The 20856-nt window shown below is 42.3% G+C and overlaps 1 protein-coding gene across 2 annotated transcripts in view; it reads right to left on the reverse strand.

Moving 5' to 3' along the window:
- Positions 1-20856, reverse strand: part of NSMCE2 (NSE2 SUMO ligase component of SMC5/6 complex) — a 214929-nt gene that overhangs the window by 145713 nt on the left and 48360 nt on the right. For both annotated transcript variants that reach the window (XM_077764218.1, XM_077764221.1), the window contains exon 4: positions 2273-2426. In XM_077764218.1, coding sequence (XP_077620344.1) covers positions 2273-2426 — 154 coding nt within the window. The remainder of the gene's footprint in view (positions 1-2272; positions 2427-20856) is intronic.

Below are 20856 nucleotides of genomic sequence, written 5' to 3' on the forward strand. Positions count from 1 at the left end.
CCCCCGCCCAGCAAAGGACTTCCTAGTCCTGTGATTGGGCCCCCAGTGGGCAAAATTTAATCCCATGCAATTTACATTTGTGTAAATAAAGGTGGTGAGAGCATGGTGTTGATTTTCATGGAAGAACCCTTCCGATTTGTGCCGACCAATAAAACGGTTTCAGCCCTCCCTTTGCCAAGATAGGCAACTTGAAGCAAGAATCTCTCCCTGGCCCGTAGTTTCCAGTCTTAAAACAAAAGATTATTACTGTAATTCCTTGCCTTTAGGACATCTCTCAAAACAAACATTCACCGGCTCCTGTATAAACCCCAGTCCCTCTGCCTTGGCTCCATGAACACTGGGGGCTCCCGATGCTAATCATCCTCGCGGCAGCATTAGAGCTAAAGACACAGAACCCACTGCACACAGTACTACTTTGACAGTACGAATCACGCACTGAAAACCGCATCTGCAAGTCACATGTACGTGCTCATCTTACAGAGCTCTTTAAAAAAGTATTAATATTTTTGCTTGCTCTGTCATTTGAGATTTAAAAGCTTTTGAGAAGAGTATTTTAGGAGAAACAAAAAGGGAAATTTGTCTTAATACCAGTGTAAGATATATAGGGAAACCTGGTATAAGGAAGCATTTCTTTCAGTATAAATCTACTGTGTCATAAAGTTTAACCGTCTATCCGAATGACGTGTAGTATTGCTGGCCTTCGGAAACCACCCCCAACACCATCCCCTGACCATTTTAGAGAGAATTAAAGGAATAATAACCACGATTCCAACATTTATCATTTTGTTGAATTACACAGTCTTCATTAGAAAGTGTGTCCCCGTGAGTGTATGATTCTAAAAGTCTTTATAGTGGTCTCTAATGGAACAGTAACTTTGTAAACAATAACAAAGGAGGAAGAAACTTATAGTTTTGGATATTTAGCCTTCAATATGTATTATAAGATATCTTTTTTAAAAAATCAAGAATTATGATCGGATACTTTGTCATTATTGGCTCCAAGCAGAAAAATGAAATACCTGTGGCTACTCTGACCAACACCAAAAGCTGAAATTCACTAGCATCTTTAAGATCAGAAAGACACTAGCAAATTATTATATGACCCATTTGGGGGATTCTTACCCATTTGGGGGGGGACCATGCAATTTATATTAGAAGGATTTTGGTAGCTGTGATGTTCAAAGAAGAACCAAAAAAACAGACTAAAATGTGGAGAAAATGCTTACTGTTTAAATCCACATTAAAGCAAAAGTCTCATCGTGATTGCAAAACATTCCAAATTGTGAAACTTAAGTTACTTGTGAGATAGACAAAAGTAAAGCTGCTTCCTCGGTCATTTTTTGAGATCTCAGCATCAATTTAAAGAAAATGCTTATATTTAAAAGAAAGCTTATTTCAAAATACGAATCCCTCCACTCAGCACAAATAAGGACATGAAGTAAATCTGCATGTGGTACCACAGTGCTCCGAACGTATGCAAATGAAGGTGATGGGAACCTAAAGTTTACAAAAAAGTTATCTGCTTCCCTATCCAATTCTGTAAGGAATAAGAGAGTCATGAGGCTAAAGGAATGACAAACAGCGCCGACATAAAAATGATCAAATCACATAAAGTTGGTAAGTGGATTATGCAGACAGAGGAAAAGGACAGATGCACTTCTCTGTACAGAAGAGACAGATTCCTGTCAAATACCGTCTAAAAAAATTTTTTTTGGATAATGAATCATTTCCTTTCCCATTTTTGAATCAAAATTATGTTGGAGTCCAAATCACAATCACGTGGCATTTATGCGACTACTGAGACAGAAGGGATCAAGAGGATTCTGGTCCACAAGGGAAAAGAAAATACGAGTCAGAGAAAGCGGTGCTACTCCTCCTCCAAAGCAGCAAAACCAGAATCAAACTGGTTGTTTTAAAGCATGGCACAGCAGTTTATAATATGAAAAACACGACTGCTATTTTAATAAAACAGTTCCGTTTTACTTTCCCAATTCCTCTCCCCAGCAGTGGGACAATTCCGTGTAACTGCCCTCTAGCTGCTGGGGAATTTTCTTAACACTTTGTGGAAACTGTTGGCTTTCAGAAATGGACAGGCTGATTTGAACCAAAAGTTAGATGAAATACAGAATTGCAACAACAATAAAAAGCAATTTAGAAAGAGGATCAAGCCAAGCAGATAGGCAGACTTTACAAACTCAGTTTTCTGGGGCAGTGTATCAGGTCAGTTCCCTAAATTCAAAAAGCCAAACCAAAGCAAAGCATGTGGACTTACATTGCTTCTTTAGTTCTTTCAGTTGTTGTTTAAACTGTACAAATTTTGCATTATTTTGCAAGTCTGTGTCACAATTCTTATTCTGTAAAGCCAAAAATTTCTTCTCCACTAATAATTTTAGATCTGGTATTTTCTCGGGACGTTCTTCTTTTACCTGAGGAAGACAATATGATTACATTAGTTAAAGGTTAACAATGACACCGTTTTGGTAACATTATTTTTATCTCATTTCATTCGAATAAAAATTCAGTGACGTAGAAAACACAATCCCAGCAGAACCTGAGAGCCTTGTTCCAGAACAGAAGGCTGGTCAACAGTTGGGGAGAACCATTCACCCCCATCTAATCACCACTTTCTTAAACTCTCGCTCCAGCGCCCTACTAACTTGCTGTCTCCTGACAAATACTAGGGAAAAATCTCACGCCAGCGCAACTCTGCGGCCTCCAACTTCAAGAGAACCTGAGCCTTCATGGCTTCCTCCTTTTCCCCCAGGTCTGCTCAGTCCCTTCGCCTCCTCCCTAACTGGTAATTCCAGCTCTCATTCTCCCCAGGGCTCCTCTGACTCTCTGCCCCAGAGGGACAGAGTGGCTCCTACTTCATAAAGAAGCTGAGGCTTTAATCTAGAACTTAGCCGTCTGTGGCCATCTGTAGTCACAAGTGTCCCTTGTTCTGTTCAAAGCTAAACTCTCAATCTACATTCCTTTTGTCCCTCCCAGTATTTTATTACAAAACTTCCAAACATGTGGCAAAGTGGAAAGAATTATATTTTACCATTCATCTACCTCCTGGATGCCACAATTGACATTTTCTATGTTTGCTGTATCACCAGAGCAACCTATCTATCTGTTCTTTCCATCCTTAATCTTGCTTTCAAGTTCATTCCTAATTCCATCTTCACCTCTGTCAGGACAAACCTTCCCCTCTAGAAGCTCTTTCCCCCAAAACCTCTGAATTGGCTCTGTACTTCCAAATTTAACAAATGACCTCCTCTGATCCCTGCTCACTCCCCTCAAGTATTTTCTCTTTGCAGTCCAGCTCCTTGGAAAAATCATCTGTACCCACTGTTTCTACTTCCTCGACCTCAAACTTCAGCCACTGCCATCAAGCTGCTGTCCCCCAGCCCCAAGGCTGCTTCACTATGACTGCCCTTCTTCGGGCCTTCATATTCGGCCTCCTGATGCACCTCCCACAAAATTCACCAAACTCTCCCTCGCGTCCCAACATGCCTTAGACTTCCACCACAGCCCCCTTAATATTCGACTGCATTTGTTTTTACAGGTCTCTTTTCCCCTAACAAAATGCGGACTCTCTGAAAAATGTGTGATTTATCACTGTGTTTGCCAGCACCTGGCATGCAGTAGGTAGTACTGAATATATGGACTCGATAGATTTCAAACAAATTAATCTTACATGCTCCAAATACACCTCCTCACTAAAACCCACAACTGATCGACTTAACTGTCATTAGGAGAGCTTCGAAGCTGGAAGACAACTCAGAGGTCATCTAACCTTGATGTCTACCTCCCTCAGGTTCATAAATAAATAAAACTATATAGAAAGAAGTTAAATGACTTGTTTACTATAATCCAGTTGGTTGGAGGCAATGTTAAGACTGCAGACAGATAGAGAAAATTCTTGCTTTTGGTTCCAGTCCATGGAATAGATTTCTCTCTCTGAATCTGAGGGTCAACTCATGTGAAGTCAAAAGACTACCTGCAATTTACCTGTTTCAATTACCCTTTGTCATGGAAAAAAGAATTACATAATCTTCTTTTGTTTAACTGCTATGCATTGTAATTAGCTAAATCAAAAAATGAAAATTAACCATGAAACCAAAATGCCTACATGTAATTTATGGCACAGAGTGGGAAAACTGACTATCTTCTCATTGTACGGGTGATATTCAACCAGTGCCGGACCCATCATCAAAGAGAGCTGTGAGAAATATGGAGAGGCTTTAATGACACATCTTACATGTAATTAAAAGTTTTAAGTAAGTCCTGGAAGGCTAAAGAACCAATAAAGCTCAGTTTGGAAAAGAGAAGGTACAGAGGCAATTTAACAATGCCTCATGTCTCAAGAAAAAGCTGTTACACATGGTGACTAGCTATCCTCTACCTCTATAATGGATAGAACAGGATGAAACAAGTTCAAGGCTGTGGCACAAAAAGTTCAGAGTAGATACGGAAAATAAATGACAAGTTCTCAGAAAAGAATTATAGTCTTTTTTCTGGATTTATAAAATAAAATGGACTCACACCAACCTGAGATGTAAATGGTGCTATTATAAGCAGGTATGAAGGTGAACTTCTCAAGGGCTTTTATGGGCTGAAATTATTATTTAATCTGGGTAATCAGAGCAGAGCAGAGCAGATGATCAGTAAATGCAAAAGTTCTCTAACCCACTCAACATATTTAATGTCTTCAGCTCCATTACCACCAAAGCAGAGGGGAGCTGGCTGGAAGATGGGGGCGGTGGAGGTGGAGGAAGGATAGGCATTTTGAGGTTGACAACATGGTGACCTGAAATAGGACTGGGAAAATCTGAATAAGCCAAATTTAGTGATTCAAAATACTCGCTTTCTCCAAGGCCAGACCCTCAGTAGAACTGCTGGAAAGCACATAAATTCACTGCAGCAAGCATCTTCTCTGGAAACGTGATGCTCAGTTGGCACGGCCATGCATGCCAGAGAGAACTTCCTGTACTCGAGCTACTAAAACAAGAGCCTGGAAAATACTGAACTCCTTATCTGTTTAAATCAATGCAATAAATGGGGATTAAGGATATTTGTCATGGACTCTTGCTTTGTTTGAATCTTCAAGAGAAATAAGTTGAATAGTCCCAAAATGGGAAGGAAAAAAGCCATTCTTTGGGTAGCTGATCATAAATGTCATCTAGTCCAAAAAAGGGAAGGATGGCCCTCCTTTCCCCAGGACAAATTTCAAATACTTCAAAGAAATGTGAGATGGTAGGAGAGATTTTACTGGATCCTCAGTCCATTCCTTTCCCGAGGATCAAGTCCCTTGATGCAGGACTTAAAACCTAAGGGAATTAAAAGACACTGGGTATATTAATTTCTATAGCTGCCACAACAACATACAGATTAGGTGGCTTCCAGGTGGAAATTATTTTCTCACCGATCTGGAGGCTGGAAGTCTTTGGCTTATAGACGGCCATCTTCTCCCTGTGTCATCCTTCACATGGTCTTCCTTCTAGGTGTCTGTGTCCAAATTCCCCTTTTCTATAAGGATACCAGTCACACTGGCTCAAAGCCCACCCCGATGACTTCATTTTAACTTAACTACCTCTTTAACAGCCCCATCTCCAAAAAAACTGTCGTATTCTAAGGTACTGGGGTTTAGGACTTTAACATATGAATTGGGGGCTACACAATTCAGCACATACACTGGGTTAGTAAATTTTTGAAGCAGAAGTGTTTTTTTTTTTTATGTTTTATTTTATTTTTGAGAGACAGAGCATGAGTGGGGGAGGCCAAAGAGAGAGGGAGACACAGAATCCGAAGCAGGTTTCAGGCTCTGAGAATCTGAAGGAGGCTCCAGACTCTGAGCTGTCTGTCAGTGCAGAGCCTGATGCGGGGCTCGAGCCCACGAACCGTGAGATCATGACGTAAGCTGAAGTCAGATGCTTAACCGACTGAGCCACCCAGGCGCCCCTGAGCAGAAGTTTTTTAAAAACACTTCACAGATTATTAATCTTTATGGCATTATAATTTAAAAATGATAGAGACTATTGAGAGGTACACTTAGCAGACACCCTACTTACATAATGGGAATCTGATACTGCCCTGGGGAGAGAAGTCAGGTTTTATACGGCACCCACTTCCTCCCCTCCAGTATTCACTGAGTGCCTTCTGTGTGCTAAGAACTGTGGCTAAACCAGAGAGAAACCAGACAAGTTGACGAGGAGCAGATGGTGAACAGCTCTGAAAGTGAGACCTGGTCTCATGGCAGCAGGAAAGACAATTTTAGGAGGTTTTGGAGAGTAAAGTAAGAGTACCATAAGAAACCTTTTTTAATCATTGCTACAGTTCAAGCATATAAGATGCACCCCAAACAGGGAGGGGGAAGGAAGTTCCTGCTGTGCGTTAACTAATGGCAGAGGCCCTGGCAACCTGACCACCTCATGATGCCATTTTTAAAGCACAATGGCCAAGTCTTTTTGCGAGAGCGGGGAAAAGGGATTGATGGTGACTCCAAGATCTTTAATAGGTAATATGGGCAACCAAGGAAAGGATCTTTTCTTGAGGAAGAAATGAATGTCCGTCCTGAATGTCTGTCTGAGGGGAGAGATCTGGTACCCACCGGGAGAGATGTTTCACATGAGGAGATGGGAACAGAAAGAAAAGAGATGCAAAAGGAACTCTAAAGGAAGCAAAGAAGAAAACCAGGGGTGAGGAAAGCCACAGAAGAAAGAAAAGGGAAAGTCTTCCTGACAGACATGCTCGTCCTTGGGGGAAAACGATGCAAGGGAGCTCAGGTAAGGTAAGGTCTAAACAGAAACTGGACTGCGTTAGCAGGGATTTTGCACCCTGTGGTGGAATGATTTACCTGTCTCAACCCACCAGCCTGTGAAGCTTCTCTCAGGCAAGGACTGTTTGCCTGGTCTAGTGCACTTCCTGTTGTACGGTAGGTGCTCAAAAGATGTTGAGGAACTAGTGAACTATGGGACAGCCAAATTATCCTGTACTGAGATGAGAAAAGAGATTAAGGGAGTTCTGCATTAACAGGTGAACTACAGTTTGGCAGTAAAGGAAGAGAGAGATGGGAGTAGATCATGGGAAAGAGACTTGTTTATTTGCACAGAGGTTAGGAGTAGCTTGAAATCAAGGTGACATAATGGAGGAAAAAGAACATGTATCCCGGGGTCAGACAGATCTGAAACAACCCTGTGTGTGCATCTTGGGTCCTTCCAGGCCTCAGATGTCTCTTACCCCTGATTCAGGAAATCAGAACACCCACTTCAGTGCTGTAAGGATCAATTAACCCATGCCTGTGTTTAACTTTGGCATACCGTGGATGTTAAAAACTTTTTATCCTTTTCCTTTTACCTTTGGCATACAGGCTTGAACATGTTTGTGGTCTAAGGAGGAGGAGCCAGTGGGGAAACATAAATCACCAATGCTAAGAGAAAACAGGTAACAGATTTCATTTAAGAAAATCATTCAAGTACTAGGGCAAAAACTACAGAGGAAGACCAGCTGGGAAAGCACGACAATAGACTTTACCAGGTGTCATAAATGCCTCCAGGCCTAGACAAGCAAAGCTCTGAGGAAACCCCCAATAAGAGGTCAACAGGAAGTGGTGAGGGCCATGGTAAGTAGACAGGACAAGCCCCAGGTGAGAGGAAGCTGCTACACAGCTCCAGATGTCTGTGGCCCTGGGACAGAGCAAGTCCAAGTTCTTAAAGGAAAATCAGAAATCTAGATGTTTGTGACACGTTTTCTAGTTTTCAAAACAATGCATAATCCAGACAATATATCAGGCCCACGAGTTTGAAACCTCTATTTAATGCAAAGGAGATATTTTAGCCATGAAAATAAAAGTACTTCTGTGATCCACAATATTTATAGATAGAGTGCAATTCCCAGATTTCTACTTGAGGGATGAAATATGGTCCTTTCAAGCAGGACAGAGAATAATGGAAAAAATCATGAAGAAGAGAGGGGAAAGTAAACGATTCCGTTTTGATATGCTAACCCAAAGGATTCATGGTTAAAAACTCAGGCTCTAGACTTGAAATTAAACGTGAGGCTCTGCTACTAACTGAATGACTTTGGAAAAGTTACGAAGTGCATCCAGCCTGAGTTTCCTCACTTATTTGCCTCACAGTGTTGCTGAGAAAAATAGATGGAATGAAGCAATGCAGCATTGTGCTGTCGACCACAGGGAATACCCAATAATGAGTAGCTGTTATTGTTGCTATTATTGGTGTTATCATTATACATGTATCTTTGGGGTGCCTGGATGTATAGGTCAGCAGCTCAGCAGCCTGACATGGAAACACCACACAGAAGAGTCACTGTATAGACTGTAACAGAAACCATGGAAATGACAGGGTTCCCAAGAAGACCGAACAAAGAGAAACAAGAAAGGACCAAGGGCTGACCTAGGAGAATACCACATTTATGAGGCAGCTAAAGGAACCTAAAAAGAAAAAGGACAAGACTTAAAACGACAAACTAAAGAAAATACCCTTGAAGTCCAAGAAGGAATTTCAAGATCTGTCAAATGCTACAATAGAAGAGTCAAGCTATATTAAGGATTGAAACCTGTCCACTGGACCTGGTGACTCGGTCACTGGGGACTTTAGTGAAAGCAGAGATAGGCACAAAGTACGTACTCTGAAAATATACATATCTTTTGTTTAATTAATTGTTTCAAAAAGATGGAGCCAAAACAGGAAAAAAACACAAATACCCCAAAGTTCCACTGGCTCTCCAACGAATTGCTCAGTTTCTGCTCAAAATCACTCATGAATGTTTAGCTACATTTAACTGGAACCCAACACTCCCGTGACTGCAGTATTTCTCTCTGTCAGCAAAGAGAAGGCGATCAGTGAGCTGTCAACAAACTACGTTAGGTCTCTGGTGGCTCTTTCCCTTACGAAGAGGCTGGCTGTTTTAGGAAGAGTGATTACGGTAGGAACAAATGCCAGAATTTTGTCCTTACCCGTATCATTTCCAACATGCTTTAACATAAAATTTTAAATATTTATAATACACCTCATTTCTAACAGTATTATATACATATGCAATTACTCTAAGTATGTCATTTTACTGCCCTAGGGCAAAGTCAAGGTTTCCTCCTCCTCCAATTATCATTATTGCCTTATAGCTATCATTTCACTGGGAGGGGAGATCATAGGAGCTAAGGATATTAATGGGCTGAGTCATTCACACACTTTTGAATCATGTGAGAATCTAGTATAAAATTAGTCATTCTTGCAACTAAACCAAGACTCAGATAGATTTACTCTCCAAAACAGCCACTGTTAGATGTCTGGCTCCCAAAATAACACATACCTGATGCTTTACATTTTGGAAATCGCACAGCCGTCAGAAGTTTCTTATGCGTACACAGTGGTGCCCAGCAATTTGCTTTGTGTTCTGCTTGGTGCACTTGGTGTACTCCAAGCTCTAATCCATAGTCAGCTTGATCTAAGGCTATGAGACCTGCTTTCATGCTTGGAGTCTAGAGGGAACTGCCTCTGTTGGTCCTCGAACATTCATTCAACAAATATCTACTAAACCCCAGTTGGGTACCAGGCATTACGCTAAGCACTGAGACATTTATGAAAGTTGGCCTACACTTTATGACACACCACCAACCTAACTAGTCATGCACAAGGTAAGTTTATACAGGCCAATACTGTCTCCATCTTTATACGGCAAAAAAGCTTGGTAAAGTTTTTATGGAAAGGCATGTCCAGGCCAAGGATCATTATGCTTTCACTGGGGATAACTTAATTGTATGTACATACGGAGATACACTATATTTTTCTACAGAGTCTACTATACTGTCTTTGCCCTGTTTAAAAAAATATATATTTATCATACACAGTAATGATGACCAGCATGGATTATAGCCTTCATCTCATGACAGTTTCTGTTGCCAGTTGCACAATCTGCAATGAACTCTGTTGGACCCAATCATTTGTAGTTGAGTGAGTTTCTTGGTGCCATTATTTAGTTTGACTTCTGACAAAACACTTAAGAGAAAATACTTCCTTGTTGAGCATTATGACACATCGAATGGACTTCATGGTTCGTCAAGGTGCTGTAATACACCATTATCATTACTGAGCAGACAGACATGGGAACATCTTTCCTCCTTCAAGGCTTTCAGAAAAAGTTTCAAAATGGAACTTAAACATGTGTGAGAGAGCTGCTCTTCTCACTCTAATGGACCAGTACTGCTAGGATCGTTGTCTGACAGATGGCAGCTGAATGAGGCAACGTGCCGTGTGTGTGCATCTGTTACTAGACATTTATGCTGTTGAAAATTACTCTAATAAATTTCTCATGGCGCCTTTCCCACCATCAGATTATGACCAACAGGAATCACTTTTTCATTTATATGGGATACAGCATTAGATTCCCATATGCAGGACGTGGGGGAACTACTTTCCTAATTTTGCCTCTCAAGTATTTTTTATTTTTTGCTTTATTTTTGGGCAGAATTCATGGGAACACGCATTATTTATTTATTCATTTATTCATCTATTCATCCATTCAATAAATATTTACAGAACACCTAACCACACACATGCACTGAGCTGGGCCCTGGAGATGCAGCAGTGGACAGACTGACCTATACCCTGCCCTTCTCATGGGGTTTGGGATCTAATGGAGGAAACAAGCGTTATTCAAACAGTCAAATACACTCTCACCAACTGTGATAAGTGCTGTGAAGGAAATGTATCAGATGCTGGGAGAGCATGTACAACATGAATTTTGAGGACATCATTTTCATGGGCAATCTTTTTAAGCACCACTCAATTTAAACACAGGTCACAGGGAGGGAAGGGTGAGGATTATGGTTACTCACAGACACTGTACGCGCACACGCCTTTCACTGGAGGGGTTCACAGCTTTCCATACACAGGTATCATCATCTCAGTTTTACAGATGTGAGGAATAGGTAGCTATCAGCAGTTAAGCATCTGGCCCAAGGTCATACTGAGTCAGTGACCAAGGGTTTGAACTCATTCAAATCCCTTTTCAATTTAATTTTGCTTTCCTTGTGCCTCCAAGTAACAATTAAGAATGAACTTTTATACCCCATCTGAACTTTATGAAGACATAGTTGATTTCAAGCATATATCCTCAACCTTCAGTGGTCATTTGCTAGTTTTATATGAAGGACACTTACTCTGAATTTGAAATTGCCTTTCTTGTCCGCCATGCCTCTGTCATCCACAGAACTATTCAATGCTTTGTTTACCTTTATGGTATTTCACTCAGGATTTTGTAGTGAAAGAACTACAGCAATGGGTTGATGCTAATGGGATTTTCTGGTCGTACCAAGTACCCCATGATCCAGAAAGATGATCTTTCAGAATGCTAAATCATTTACTGGAAATTCAGTTCCTATGCTATGTGGGAGATAATACCTCATGACGTTAAGGTCCCACAGGATGCTTGTAACCAGTGAATAATATATGACATTCATTCTCCAACAGCCAGAATATGTGGGCAAGGAACAAGTACACATCTCCTCTTCCCTGCCATCACACCTAATGANCGGTACCCAAGAAAAGAATGCTTTCACCGAGGGACTTAACAAAGCCTCCACTGATTTGGAAGCTTAAATTGCAACCTAGCAATTCTGAGCTCCTTGTGACACTGAAAAGACAGTCAAAAAATGAGGTTATACAACTGGCCGGAGCAATGAATCTTAATTTTCAAGGGCAGAGAGGGTGGCTGCTCAGGAGTGAGAAAAGGAAGGTGTGTGTCTGGAACCTGAAATACCTTCCAGTTTTGCCATTTCTAGTGGTAAAACATAATGCAAGTCGGAAATAACGCCATATAGGCAGGACCATCAGGAACACAGATACCCCAGGAATGAAAGTTGAAGTGTTCTAGTCAGATAAAAGCCTACAGTCATCTGTGAGTTGCTGAGGGCAAAGAGAATATGGAATAGGTAGTGGAGAAAAGGAGTTAATACCAACTGTGGGTTCAGGACCAATGGCGAAAGCTAAGATAGAAGTATCCATTCATATTTCTTCCTTAGTTTGACAAATACATATTTATGTTTTAAACTAATTCCTCCCCTTCCTCTGTTCCTAGTACTTTAGAAAATGTAAGTTGGAACAGAACTCCCCTATGACCCAGCAATAGCACTGCTAGGCATTTACCCAAGGGATACAGAAATGCTGAGGCATAGGAGCACATGTACCCCAATGTTCATAGCAGCACTCTCCACAATAGCCAAAACATGGAAAGAGCCTAAGTGTCCATCAACGGACGAATGGATCAAGAAGATGTGGTTTATCTATAGGATGGAATACTACATGGCAATGAGAAAGAATGAAATCTGGCCATGTGTAGCAACATGGATGGACCTTGAGGGTGTTATGCTGAGCGAAATAAGTCAGGCAGAGAAGAACAAATATCATATGTTTGCACGTATAGGAGGATTAGGAGGAACCTGACGGAGGAATAAGGGGGAGAAGGGGGGAAATGGTGGGGGAAAGGGAGAGAGGAAAACCATGAGAGACTCTTGAATGCTGACAAAACTGAGGACTGATGGATGTGGGGAGGGGGGGAGGGATGGGCATGGAGGAGGACACTTGTGGGGATGAGCACTGAGTGTTATGTGGAAACTAATTTGACAATAAACTATTTGTAAAAAAGAAAGAAAATGTAAGTTGGTGGTGAGGCACCTGGGTGGCTCAGTCAGTTAAGTGTCCGCCTCTTGAGATTGAACCCCATGCCGAGTGCAGAGCCTGCTTGGGCTCCTCTCTGCCCTCTCTTGGCTCTCCCCTCACTTACCTGCTCATGCGTGCTTCTCTCTCTCTTTCTCCAAATAAATAAGTAAATAGATACATAGATATTAAAAAAAAAAAAGGTCAGTTAGTGGCTCACTAGTTACAGAGTACCATAATAGAACAGTAACACAAAAGAGTAAGTGTGGACCAAATATTCTGGACTTAGAAACAGTAACTAATAAGATATTTGACCGCTCCACCTTTGGAGGAAAGAGCATCTGATGAGAGACAGCTGCAATATGTCAGTAGGGCATATTTTGTTATTGTTCCCATTGTTTGCAAATTTAAGTCTAGGAGAAACCTGTATACAGAGGTGGAGCAGCCAAGCCCACTGGTCTAGAACCTTCTGAATACTTTCCCTATGTTTCAGGAATGCCCCACCTTATGAGAGTTAGCTCCCTGGGGTCAGAACCCAAAATTTGCTTTGCTGGCCTCCCTTGCAGCAAGAACACAGATATCATGCTGGCCCCTGGCCTTTGGAACTTCAATGCTTGTGAATGACATGAAGGAGTGGGAGTACAGAAGGTGCCCGCATAGCTCCTGGAACCAGATTTACCTGGAGATTGGAGCTTCCAATCTCAGCTCTGCCTCCCACTAGCTGTGTGACCTTGAACAAGTTACTTAACTACTCAAAAAACTAATTTCCTCCTCTATACTCTAACCAAGTCAGAGGGTGTTGTGACTACTGAATGGATTAATATAGTTAGAGAACTTGAAGCTTTGAAATTCAACTATACTAGCCACTGGCCACAGGTGGTTATTTAAATCTAAATAAAATTTAAAATTTAGTTCCTCAGTCACACTGTCACATTTCAAATGCCAATAGTTAGCTAGTGGCCACTTTTCCAGAGAGTGCAGATACAGAACACTTCTACTTTCTATAGGAAGTTCTACCAGAATGCGATGACTTATAGAATACTTCCTGGCACTCAGTAAGCACTCACATGATATTGCTACTATTATTATTACTAGTACTGTTATCACCACATTGTTGTGTTCTTGTTGTTCCTTTACATTACACCCCCAGTACTTATTTACCTTATATCTTCATGTCTGTACCTCTGACCCCCATCAACTACTCCCTCACCCTCCATTCCTTTCCCTCGCATCTGACAACCAGGTTATCATTATTATTACAAAAGCAAGTTTTTAATATTCAGTGGAATTTAAACTCTGGGCAGGGAGGGGAGACAGACAAGTAAAAAAACAACTCGAATGTAGCTGGGTAAGAATTAGCAGCAGTTATTGGTAGCAGTAACTGCTCTTAATTTATAGTTTATTATGGGCAAGATACCGAGCTAAGTGTGTCACATGGCTTATTTAATCCCCCGTCCAAACAAACAACCTGACAGGTAAGAACTAACATGCCCCTACATTACAGATTAGGAAACTGAGGCTATGGAGTAGTCTGACTGCAAGGAGTCAAACAGCTCACCAGCATTGGGGCCAGGACTCACTGCACCGGCAGTGAGTTCCACTACTATGTCCATGACTTAACTACCACCTAAACTTCACCAGATCCTACTGAGTGCCCACTAGGGGCTGTGCACTGCTCTTGGTGAGGGGAAAACAGTGGTAAGCTAAAAACACCAAGTCGCTGACCTCATGGAGTTTACAGTCTAGCTGGGAAGAACAGTATTAACCACATGATAATGAGTGCCACAGAGAACAACTGAACAGGGCGGGGTAGGTGCCTTCACCTATGATGGGCAGTCAGGGAAGGCTTCACTGAGAAAATGACATTTCAACAGAGACCTGAGGCAGAGTAAAAGGAGGTGAGGTGAGAAGTAACGACGGAGAGAGGGTGGGACAGGTCAAAGAGCCTCTCCTCTGTGAGACAGGAAGGCTTGGGCAAGAGTGAGAAGATCTGATTTTCTGTTTAAAGGATCACTCTGGCTGTTGTGATAAGAAAAGATTTGGGGAAGAAGGGCAGAAACAGGCCACCCAGTCATCTACGCAAGGGTGCCGATGGCCGGATGAGGGGACAGCAGCAGAAGGAACAAGAGGCGGTCACATCCTAAACACAGTCTGCAGGTGGAAACAACAGGATTTACTGATGGGCTGAGAAACAAGGAACTCGGGATAACTTTGGTTTTTACCCTGACTGGATGAAAGAGTATAGCTGTCATCTTCTGAGGTGGAGAAGTCTGGAGGGACAGCTGATGTGGGAGAAAACACATTAAGAGTTGAGTTTTGGAAGGCTGAATGTGAAAGGCCAATGGGAAGGAAACGAAGTGGAAATGAGAAGACAGCTGTATACACAAGACACAGTTTTGGAGAGAAGGCAGGGGTACAGGCACAAATGCTACGAACGATGATCAAGTGCATGGCGTTGGAAGAGCACACGAGGGAAATCCACTTGACAGACAGAAATCGGGCCCCACCAGGGAGGGCTTTCAAAGTGAGAGAAGAGCACTCCCGGTAGAAAGAGTAATGTGTACTGAGGCCAGAGGCATGAGAACATTCTAAGAGCTAGCATAAAAGAATGGTAAAAGATGAGACTAAGCAGGGGAGCATGTCAGGTAAAGACGTCTGTATTCAGTCCTGAGAGTAGTAAGGAGTAAGTGAAGAAGGTAACACGGTGGGGGGGGGGAGACGGTGCAAAATAATGAAAGTTCCCAGTTTAGAAAGATCGCTTGGGCTACTAGACCGAAAACACTGGAAGAGAGCAAAGCTTTGAGCAGCAAACGCTCCCTGGGAAATTGAAGACGGAAGGCGGGGAGGAGTCCAGCGAGCCAACCTGAGTCAGTCAAGTCCGGAGCTGGCCGACCGCCAGAAGGAGCTCCGAGGAGGAAGGACGAAGAGCGGCCTTCTGGTGTGCGAGGCTGAGCGGACGACATCGCCATTTACCAAGCCACAGCACTTCAGAGAAAACCAGGGGGCCAAGTTCTCCCCGACGCCTGCTGACCCTCAGGCGCACACGCAGGGTGGGGGCGGCACAGGGAAGGGCCAGTCCGTCTGTGTGATTCGCAGACGAGGGCCCGGCCGTGGAAATGAGGACGCGGGCCTCAGCTTAGGAAGGCAGTGACTCGAGCTACGAGCCTGGATGCTCTCTCGGGAAGAGAGTGTGGTGTGGGAAGAGAAGAGGGCCGGAGAACGGGTAGGAATACAAAGGTTTGGCGGGAGGAGAGACATCAAGGAGGGTTCACCAAGGACACTATGGAGAAGTGGCCTAGGGGCTAGACGGAAGGAAAAGCAGACGCGCACTGTCACAACTGGAACACAGCAGCTCAGGAGGGAGGGGGTATCAGTGGCAGAGAAGTCCCGTGAGCAGCTGACTGAGCAGTACCCGCCGGGTTTGTCGCAGGCGTGGAAAACCTCGGGCGAGCCCCCCAGCTGCCGCCTCAGCTTCCTCATCTACCCGAGAACGTTACACCGCTTCGCAGCTCATCGTGAGGATATGCAGCAACGTGTAAAAAGTACCAGGGCAGCATCGGGCACACCTGACACTAAAAAGCTGCTCTATTTTTATCGCCACGTCTGTCAGACAGGTCATGGCAACAAAGAGAACAAGGGTAGGAAGCACGGTACGATGGCCGCGACGTGCGTTGTGCAGTTTGGCAGAGAGCATGTGGCAGAGAAGAGCGACGGTCTTTTTCCTTTCCTTCCGCCCTTCTCCTTCCTTCTAGATGCAGTTTAGAATGCAGTCATTCCCACGAGCCTGTCAAAGGGGCCCTGTTAAGTTTCTCTCAGAGTTTACACAAAGGACCGTGTTTTTGCAGCCTTTTAAGGAAAGCATCATGAGTCTGTGATATCGACGCTATGTTCTTTAGGAGGGCAGCTTCAGCTCATGAGCAGTTCCACCGAAATTACATCCATCGATTTGTGATTTCAAAAATTCTCCTGACAGTTTTTGAAATGATAAGCCAGGTACTGTTTATCAAATGAAACATTCTAACTACATGATTAAGGGGACCTTTGAACAACCAAACGGACTTTCAGGTTAGTTTCGACACTGGCCAAATGAGAGTCACAGAGGAGTTTCCCAGATGGCACATGTTTTCCTATCAAGGACTGAGGTACTGCCTTTCGGGGGGCAGAGAAGATAGACTGAGAAAACTGTCTCCAACACTTGCATTTCTAATGTAAGAAACACCGTGTTTTACATGAAAGAGTTCCACTGATTTTTTTTTTCCTATTATAACCCTTCCCATCCCATTTCTTCCACAGCCTCTTTGCTGTGGAATTGACTTTGTAATTCCTTCAATGCAACTCTCAGTACATGAAACCTGTATTAAATGCTCCTCCCCACCTGGTTATTCTGTGTCCCATCCATCAAATTCAAGGCTCCTGGAAAAGCCCTAATTACTGAGGATCTCCATTTTCTTACACACATTTACATAAACTTTCCTTTCCTATACAACTCAGCGGTCACTGGCGACACTGAGGCTCTCTCATGGCAAAGGGGCACCCTACTTTAGAATCTCAACAAGGAAGGAAGTATTCCTTGCCCCAGTCTTCGCGTGAGTGTGTGGAAGGGAGACAGCATGGGAAGGGATATACATACTCGGGGTTCTCTCTCCTGAAGAAAGCAGATGTGAGAGAACAGGGAACACTACATTTCACAGAAGGGCTTTCTTTCTGAGCATTCAGAAGGAAGACAACCAGCCTTTAGCACCTGGAAGCAGGGGAGCAAGAAGGGGTCTGCCATGTTCCATCGCTTCTCTGGGTATTCCGGCCACACCCTCCATGAACTAGAGGATCTTAATAACTGAAAGAATGAATTCACCATTTCTGTTATCATCGAAAAGAAAGGGAAATGCAAGTTGTCTTCTTCCTTCTGTTCTTGCTAAGTATCCATCAGAAAACCCATTGAGTATGACTGTAGGAACCCAAAGGCGGCAAAATATCAATTTCAGAAATACCACATTTTCTGCCCCTCTCAATCCATAACCTCTAACATTCTTAAGTGCCACAAAGATTCTAGTAAACAGACCATTTCAAATCCATTGTTTTTATATCAGGCTACATATCTATAGCATGGAATGAAGGGAATCCATAGACTTGAGGCTGGATCTTTCCCTCAGTTATCACATCTCACCCAACACAATAAAGACTCTGGAATTACTAATGCTCCACTAGTTCATTAATGCTTCTTTATCCTGACCTGTTCCATTCACTCCAGTCTAGCAGCCTATCAAATTCTCGGATGCTGCCTTCTCTATAATTAATATGGCTTCCTGATATTTGAAATTACTTCCCACTACTAAAGCTCTCACATTGCCTTTTGCCTTCCAATTCATCTCTTAGGAGAAAGGTTTCCTGACTAAATGAAAACAAGTTCTGTCCATCCCAAACCTAATCAGAAAGCTACTACACCCAGGAAAATTAAAACAATAACCAAGACAAAACCGGTCAGATGCTACCTAGTCTATATAGAGTACTTTTTAGAATAATTTACATAATCTGATTCTCAGCACCCATAGAGATTAAATAACTTCCTTGAACCAAACACCTAATAGGGGCCAGAGCTGAGGCTACAGGGTAGCCACCAAGTCTGAAACCACACATAATACTATTTCACAATGCAGTGTAAGATGATATAATTAAGCCAAGTAGGTGTTGTGTGTTCACCTAGATTTCCAGACTTGGTGGCCACCCTGTAAATCCAGATCTGCTAGCCCCAACTTATTTTCCTGGATTCTCCCACACGTTTTGCTCTGGAAGTGCTAAAGAAGGGGGCAGGCAATGGAAAATACTACCCTACACTGCGATGATATTTAAACATTTATAAACCAGCTTTCGTATTCCGTTTCCCAATTTAATTTCACAACCTTGTGCAGAGATTAAAAGAGGTAACTAATATTTTCTGAATGCCTACTATGTGAAACCTCACTTTCTGTGAAGGCATGAAGTATTTTAGCTACATTACCTCATCTAGTACCAGCCCCACGAGGTGTCACCCTCTTTTTACAGATAAGGAAAGTGAGGATCTCAACAAGACACATCACTAGCCCCATGTCATACAGGCAGGTACTGGAAAAGCAAGGATGAGTCTGGGTCTTCTGATTCCACCTGCAGCATTCCTTCCACTACCCCAGGGAACATTCTTCACATGTTCCACAGCATGCCGCACACGGACCACGGAGAGACTTCTCCCTCAGTGCCTCTGAAAGTCAATCATGAACAAATCTATAGGCTAACTTGGCAAGAAGAAAACGGTTACTCAACCTGAGTTAGCTGAACACAGTGTAGAATGCTGGGAGGTACAGAGCAAGCAAGAGAGATGCTGGCTAGGTTTACTTTTGTTATGGAAAGGACAGAATATTTTAATTACATAAACATAAAACATCTATAAAAACTAGGAAAAATATAAAAGCTATAAAATCTAGAACAAAAGATTCACTCCATTTTTATCTCAAATCCCTAAAATTCCTTCATATTCACTCCACTGCCACTTTTAAAATATAACAGAGACAAAAAGTTTTAGAATGATCAATACTGGTTCCTCCTCTAAAGTCTTTTCTAATATAACATTAGAATATAAGGCCTTTCCTAACATAATTATTTTCTACTATAACAGTCCCATATAACAGTATTCTTTTCCTCAAATAGTTCTTATTATTAGCAGAATCCCTCCCTTATGCATGTCAAATCAGTGTGAAGAGTCACTTTTTGTTTAAACTAAATGTTCCAAACCTTTACCTTTGGGAAATTAGTAGTAAGACCTCTGTAAGATCAGAAGCATACTTTGTAATTGACACTGGACAAAAGCATTCTTACTCCCTAATGAAATCTACAACTCAAAGTAAACTCAATGAATTCTGTCTTGAGGCATGACAATAACCTTGAATTACAGGTCAAAACACAGAGGTTCCAGGGCACCTGGTTGGCTCAGTTGAAGCAGCATGCGGCTCCTGATCTTGGCGGTCATGACTTCAAGCCCCATGNAGGGGGTTGTAGAAATTATGTAAGCAAAGAGAACTTAAAAACAAAAAGTATCAAGGTTCAGAATAACCTGAGAATAACCATGTGAGCCCAGCATGTCCCTTAACCTCTCTGAGGCTCAGGGTTCATCACACCTACCTTTCCTAACCTGGAGGGTTACTGTGATCATTAAAGAGGTCTAAGAGCCCAGATGGCTTCTCACCCTTCACCCTGGGCAAAGGAAACTGGTTTCAGACTTTAGCCGAAGGCCCAGGGGACTCAACAGGGGACACTTCCAAATCTGGTTTAATCAAACTATCAAAAGCCCTAGGCAAATATCAAATAATCTGGGAAGCCAAAAGAGACATAAATTCATTATTATCCAGACCTAGGCTAAGTCTTCCAGGGCCTTTTAAACATAAAATGATACTCATACTACTTTTGGGCTTTGTTGCAGTTTCATAGACTTTGGATCAAACAAACTATTTATGATTAAATCCTTTTTAAAAATTTGTCTAGATTGGAACTGCTATTAGTATCAGAGATGGCGTTCCATGATTCAATTCAGAAATCCAAACACTAGGAATGGATCTTCCTCTTCCCAGCTCTAGGAGCTAACAGAGACTCCCTTCCCATCCCTTGTGGCAGAATCAGGAAGTCTCCATCACTCTTTAGTCCTGTGGCCATTTGGACATGAAATGTCAGATGGGGACTGTCAGGATGTAGTTAACTGTAGAATAATCACCTTTCATCTTTTTGGGGGGAAGGGTCCACAACACAGTACTGTTTATAATCTCATTTTACCTACCACTGAGGTATGCAGGACAAATACTATTATTAGTCTGACTTAGAAATGAGGAAGCTAAAGTAAAGAATTAGCACGACTTTTCCAAGGTCACAGCATGGCAGGGAGAGTATCAAAAGCCACATCTTTATTTCCCAACCCAACACGATTATCAAACAAACACCAACTGCTCAGGGAAGGGGGAGAAGGAAGTAAAAAGTGACTGTGACTTATTTAGACTAATGCTTTAGACTAATTTTGCCTGGCTTTATGAATTTTCATTAATTTCCTTCTTCATTGTTGCCTGATGAGTTAGTCACTAAGACTATCAGATCAGACATTATAAATTGTTTAAAATTATTTCCTCATTGTTATATATAGATACTCAGCTTTAAGCGTTTCATAATAAAGTGACTCAGGGAC

The sequence above is a fragment of the Crocuta crocuta genome, unplaced genomic scaffold (assembly GCF_008692635.1).
Source record: "Crocuta crocuta isolate KB4526 unplaced genomic scaffold, BGI_CrCroc_1.0 scaffold260, whole genome shotgun sequence".
Classification (NCBI taxonomy): Eukaryota; Metazoa; Chordata; class Mammalia; order Carnivora; family Hyaenidae; genus Crocuta; species Crocuta crocuta.